We start from the raw sequence: 5,790 nt of genomic DNA, 5'->3' as shown, positions 1-5,790 counted from the left end.
GCCCGATGCTGCCCGGCCACAAGGCTGCCCAGCGGCCTGAGGACGCGGGGGACCCAGCCCTTCACGGAAGGCTCAGTCCCTGCGTGCCCACGTGTGCGTGTTTGTTGGCCCGCAGCGAGGCCCGCCGGCTCCCCACCCGCCCGGTGCTGGCTGCCCAGCGGGGAGGGACTCGACGGCCGCCCCCCCTCCCAGGCCGGCGGGACCTGGGCGGGAGGCCCGGCCGCTCCCGGCAGCCGCAGAGGCCGCGGTGCTGCCGGCAGGACCATCCCTGCCCCGCACCGGGCCCGCCGGCCCGCGCCGCCGGCGGGGCTCTCGCTCTGATTTCCCGTCCTCTCTGCGGAGGGCCGAGGGCAGAGCCGGGCGGCACAGCCACTGGAGGCGGCACCGCCGGGCTGGAGGCAGCCCGGGGCCCCGCCAGCATCGTCCGGCGGCCCGGGCGGGCGAGTGGCCCGCACCGAGGCTGCCCGGCCGGTCCTGAGGGCAAGGTGGAAGGAGAGGGTAGCAGCCGTGCCCAGGACACGGTGGCTGTTTAATAAACCACACGAGTTTACATTCAGTGCAGCCTGTATTTATAAAATACAGAAAACGATCGCGAAACATCGTCCAGACGTGCCTGTGGACAGAAGGACGCGCTGCTGCCGGGCAGCGGGGCGGGGGGCGCAGGCCGGCGGGGCCCCGCAGACGGACAGGTCCCCGGCCGGCAGGACGAGCCGCCTCTCCCGGCACTGCTCGCCCGCAGCAGGGGCTCCGCAGCCGCGTCTCTCCCCGTTAGGCCCAGGCCCCCGGGAGCACTTTTACCTGCTCCCAAGCTGCCCCAGGGGGAGTGGGGCACCGCGCCCTCTAGGGAAGGGAGGCCCTCTTCCAAAGGCCGCGATTGCCCAGCACCGACCGGCAGTGGACGTTCCCTGCCTCTCTGTATCGACACAGCCGGTTCCTGGTCACCTATCGCGGGCCCCGGCGCCGCCACCGCTTGAAAGCCCCGCGGGAATCAGAGCAGCTCCGGGGTCCGCACGAGGTTGCCCGGTCCTGGGCTGCCGCCGCTGCCCTTGCCCCTAAACAGCGGCAGCGATCACTTTACCCCCAGCCGGCGAGGCTTCAGCCCGTTCCCGGCCCTTTGCCACGGGCGCTGCAGCCCGACCCAGCGACGCCGCAGCCCGAGAGGGGCCCGGGGACACGACGGCGGCGGGAGGGGGTCCCCTTGCGAGCTCGCCGTGGCCCCAAGCTACGCCGGAGGAGACAAGCGGGACTGGCAGCACCCACCGAATAAGCAACTCGCAGTCAGGGCCCGGAGCTAGGGGCGGGCAGCGGCCGGGCTGCCGGGGCCGGTCGCCGTGCTCGCCCTGCGCTGCGCGGGGCGTGTGAGCGATGCCGCCTCTCCCCGCCGCCGCCAGCTCCCACCCGAGGGCCCCGGGCGGGTCAGAGACCCCGAGCGAGGGCTCCGCTACTGGCAGCGCCACGGGTGGCAAAGTCGTGAGTGGAGGCCGCGCCCCGTGTGCGCTGGTAGCCCCGGGCCCGTCTGCTGCCCGCTCCGGCCTTTCGCCCCTCGTTGCATCGGTATTTGTGTAGGGCCTGGGCTCGCTCCTTCCCTCCCGGCCCCGGGGCAGTAGCTCGGCCCCGCTCCGGGGGCTCGGAGCCCCCGCAGCCCCGCGCCTCCGCCCGCCCGGGAGCGGGGCCCCGTGGCCCTGCCGCTCGGGCTAGGCATCGGGGACCGGGGTCAGGGGCACTGCAGGGCCTCCAGACCACGGCGAGGCCGGGCTGCGCCGCGGCAGAGAGGCAACCGCTCCCCGCGTCCCCCCCACGGATTTCTGTGCCCGAGCTGGAGGCTGCCGCTTCCTTCCGCGCAGGGAGCCTGCAGAAGGCCTGGGCGGAGAGGGGGAGCCTGAGGCGGCCGGGCGAGGCCCTGTCTGCACCCAGGCCCGCGGGTCACATCTCCCGTGGGCCCCGCCACAGGCCTCGGCAGAGGCAGGGGAGCGCTCACCCCCGGCACCGGCTCTCGTCCCCGGCCGCCCCTCTCTGGGGCAGCGAGCTGTCCGCGCAACCCAGAAGAAGCAGAACACCTGTATCACCGCTCCCGCCCGGGGGACGCCATGCTTGGCCCTGGTCGGGGTCCAAGAGGACCCGCTGCGCCCCGGGCCAGCACCGGGCGGGGGCCAGGCCGCCAGCCCCGCCGCCCCGGACCCCCCGAGCCGGGTGCCGCTGCCTGCGACGCGGGCAGGCTTTGAAGGGAGGCTCAGGCCTAGGGAGCGCCGCTGCCGCAGCCACCGGCCCGGCGAGCAAAGCGACACCCGCCAGCGGCCCCCAGCACCGGCACCGGCCGGGGGCTACCCGGGCAGGGCACGGGTCCCGCCGCAGCGCGGCCGGGCCGGCCCGAGGCGACGCGGGGCCGCGCTGTGTCACCCAGCGCCGCGGCCCCGAGCGGGCGAGGAAGAAACGAAAGCGGAGCCGCGATGCGCGGCGGGCGCAGCCCCCGGCACTGCCCGGAGGGCTCTGCTCCCGCCGCCCCGGAGGGCCGCACACATGGGCGAGGCGCCGGCGGCTGCCCGCGCCCCGGAGCGGAGCGGAGCGGCGGCGCTCCCAGGCCCGCCCGGCCTGCCAACGAAGCGGTCTCCGCACCTCCTCGGCGGTGACCAGCAGCCTGGCCGCCGATCGGCGCGGCCAGGAGGCGGCCCCGCCGGACCCCTCCAGCCGGTGCGCGGCCCGCCGCGGCGCTCGGCGGGGCCGACACACCGCCCGAGAACAGCCCACTGGTCTAGAGCAGCGGAGCGGGCGTGCGGACACCGCTGCGAGCCCGGGGCCGGGCCGGGGGCCGGGAGCCGTGGCCGGGAGCCAGGCGGGCAGCGCGGAGCCGCCCCGGCACACGGTGCCCGCCCCGTTCTCCGCCGCCGCTTCTCGATCCCAAGCGCGCAGGAGCGGAGTGAAATAAAACGATATGGAAGGAAGGAAAGGCTTTTTTATTGGAGACTTTACAATGCTAGAGAGTACAATAAAAGTGCTAGTTCACTCTAGAAAAGTTGGTCCCAAAATGGTACTATGCCACAGCATCTATCAGCTTACATAAACATTTATAAAATCGCTATGAACTGGCCCCTGTGTTATAAACGCTATTTTTTTTTTCACATTAATCTATGTAAAATCGAAGGATCAAAACGTTTTAAGAAAAGGGCAAGCACTCAAAAGCAGAACCTACCGGAAAATCCATTTTGGGCCAGGTTTGGGGTCAAAAAATACGAAGACAGTTTAAACTTTCATTATTAATAATATACGCACACGGAAAAAATATTCCAATCTATAGGAAACCGTCTTTTTTTTTTATATAACATCAAAATATTTTTTAGACCTGTATAAAATTACTTTTAAGACCTCAGAGGACATTGTCTCCTTTTAAAATATATATTTACCGCTGCCGAAACGTTTCACGAGTGACCCTGGCGGTTTTTGTGTGTTGGTTTCTAATAACCAGCAACATCGCACATCTCCTGCTGTTGCAGCAGTCCCCACCTAAGTACTATTTTGACGAAAAGCCGCAGCTCGTAAGAAGCGCAGTGCTTTGCAGACCGAGGAAAGAGAACGAGAGGATGAAGAGGAGGAGGAGGAGGACAAGCACCGCGGGCACACGCAGTGTCTAGGCCCCGCCAGCCCCGCACCGCCACGCGCGGAAATGCCTCCGCTATTTACAAGCTCCGCTTTACTCTCCCCAAGGCTGAGCCCGAAAAGATTACGGCCGAATTACAACGGAGCAGAATTTTGAGGGCTGATCAGCCTAACTTCAATCGCGCACTCCCCCCGCCCCGAACCCTTCACAAACAAAGACACGAGCCGAGGAGCGGCCGGTGAAGCCCGGCTCGCTCGAGCCGGCCCGGCCGCCGCCGCCCCGCCGGGAGAGCTCCCGCACCTACACCACCGGCTCCTCCACAACGGCTTCTACGCTTACACCACGCGCGGAGCAGGGCTACCCTTTTCCCACCGCAACAGTTTGGCCACAGAGAGAGGAAAGTCTGCAGCTAGAGAGGAGGAGGAGGAGGAGAGACGCGAGGGCGCAGGAGGACGCGGCGGGATCGGAGAGGGGCAGCGAGGCCGGGGCGAGGGCATTCCTGCGGCGGCGGCCGGCCGGAGCCTCCCTAGATGTCTATGCGGGAGTGCAGGGCGCTGTGTTTGCTGTCGTGCTCCCAGTAGGAACAGTGCATCATGGACAGCTCGGCGGGCTGGCGGGCGCAGGCGAACTGGAGGCCGGCTCCGTTCGCCGCCGGGGCCGCGGGCGGCGCGGGGCTGGCCGGGCTGAGCTGCTGGGGGTGGTGGGCGTGCGGGTGGTGGTGGTGGTGGTGGCCCACGCCGTTGTAGGAGTTCACCATGCTGGGCAGCGCCATGCTCTGCACCCGCGAGTAGGGACTATAGGACGCCGGGCCCGAGAGTCCTTTCACATTGACAGGGCTGACGTTCCCGCCAGACATCTGGCAGGAGGTGTAGGGCATGGGCGCGGGGGGCTGCGCCAGCGGCCACGAGTTGTTCATGAAGGTGGACTGCAAGTACTTGGGCGGGGAGAGGTAGCCGTAGCTGTCGGGGCTGAAGAGGGTCTTGCCGGGCTGGAAGTGGGTCGGGGGCGGCCGGAAGGGCCGCTTCATCCTCCGTCTCCGGCGGTAGTTGCCCTTCTCGAACATGTCCTCGCAGGCCGGGTCCAGGGTCCAGTAGTTGCCCTTGCGCTCGCCGCCGCCCTCCCGGGGCACCTTGATGAAGCATTCGTTGAGACTGAGGTTGTGGCGGATGCTGTTCTGCCAGCCCTTCTTGTTCTTCTCGTAGAAAGGGAACTTGCTGATGATGTACTGATAGATCCCGGACAGCGTGAGCCTCTTCTCCGCGCTCTCCCGGATGGCCATAGCGATCAGGGCCACGTAGGAGTAGGGGGGCTTCTGCGAGGGGTCCGGCTTCTCGGGGCCCTTGTCGGCGTTCAGCTCCTCTTTGCCCCGCTCCGGCTCCTTGCCGCCGGCGGTGTCACGAGCCAGCAGCGCCACCGTGTCCTCCTCGCCGTCCGGGTAGCTGCTCATCATGGTGTCCCCGCGTCCGCCGCCCCGCCGCCCGGTGCGGAGCGCTGGCCGGTGCGAGGTGCGCGCTGGAGCCCCGGCCGCTGGCGGCCCTCCCGTCCCGCAACTCGCCGGGAGCGGGGCCGGGGACGGAGCCGGGACGGAGATCGGGAGGCGCCTCTCGCGGCGCCGCTGGTCCGTGCAGTGCGGCGGCGGCGTCGTCGTCCCTGCCCCCGCGGGCTCGGCTCCCCTCTGCCGCCGCGGCCGGGCTCTTTTCTGATTTGTATGGGCCCGGCCGAGTTCCGCTTTCGTCAGGAGCCCGCTCCCCTATCGCCGCCGAGCCGCTGGGCACGGCCGAGTTCACCCCGCAGTCACGGCGCCGCGCTCAGCCCCGCCACACGCGGCCCGACGTGGCCCCGCGGAGCGGCACGGAACCGCCCCGGCTCAGCCGCCCCGCCGGGGGCGGGAGGGGGGAGGCGTCCCGGGGGCGGGGGAGGGCTGAGCGAGCCTCCGCCGCCTGCCCGCCCGGTGAGCCCGGCGGGGCCCGCGGCGCCGCGCTCCCCTCCCGGCCAGCGAGGAGCCGCGCTGGGGGCGGTGGGTGCGAGGGGGTGTGCCCGCAGCCCCGGCCCCCGCGGCTGTCAAACGTCCAGTCGTACACGCGGTCGCGTTTATATGTCTTGGCCCCGGGCCCCGCCAACCGATCGCGCCCGGGGAGCGCGGGGCGGCTGTGGTCGCTCCCCGCCCGTCGGATTTTGCAGCCCGTGCCTGCAGGAGG

General features: G+C 69.7%; 1 protein-coding gene across 1 annotated transcript; it reads right to left on the bottom strand.

Moving 5' to 3' along the window:
- Positions 1-2,972: 2,972 nt before the first annotated feature.
- On the bottom strand, positions 2,973-5,407 carry FOXL2 (forkhead box L2). The gene has a single exon (XM_075098337.1). It carries the CDS (start codon positions 5,040-5,042, stop codon positions 4,119-4,121), a length of 924 nt encoding a protein of 307 aa, XP_074954438.1. The 5' UTR covers positions 5,043-5,407; the 3' UTR covers positions 2,973-4,118.
- Positions 5,408-5,790: the final 383 nt, after the last annotated feature.

This window comes from Phalacrocorax aristotelis, chromosome 7, assembly GCF_949628215.1.
Source record: "Phalacrocorax aristotelis chromosome 7, bGulAri2.1, whole genome shotgun sequence".
NCBI lineage: Eukaryota > Metazoa > Chordata > Aves > Suliformes > Phalacrocoracidae > Phalacrocorax > Phalacrocorax aristotelis.
This window is presented reverse-complemented; position numbering and strand designations above follow the sequence as displayed.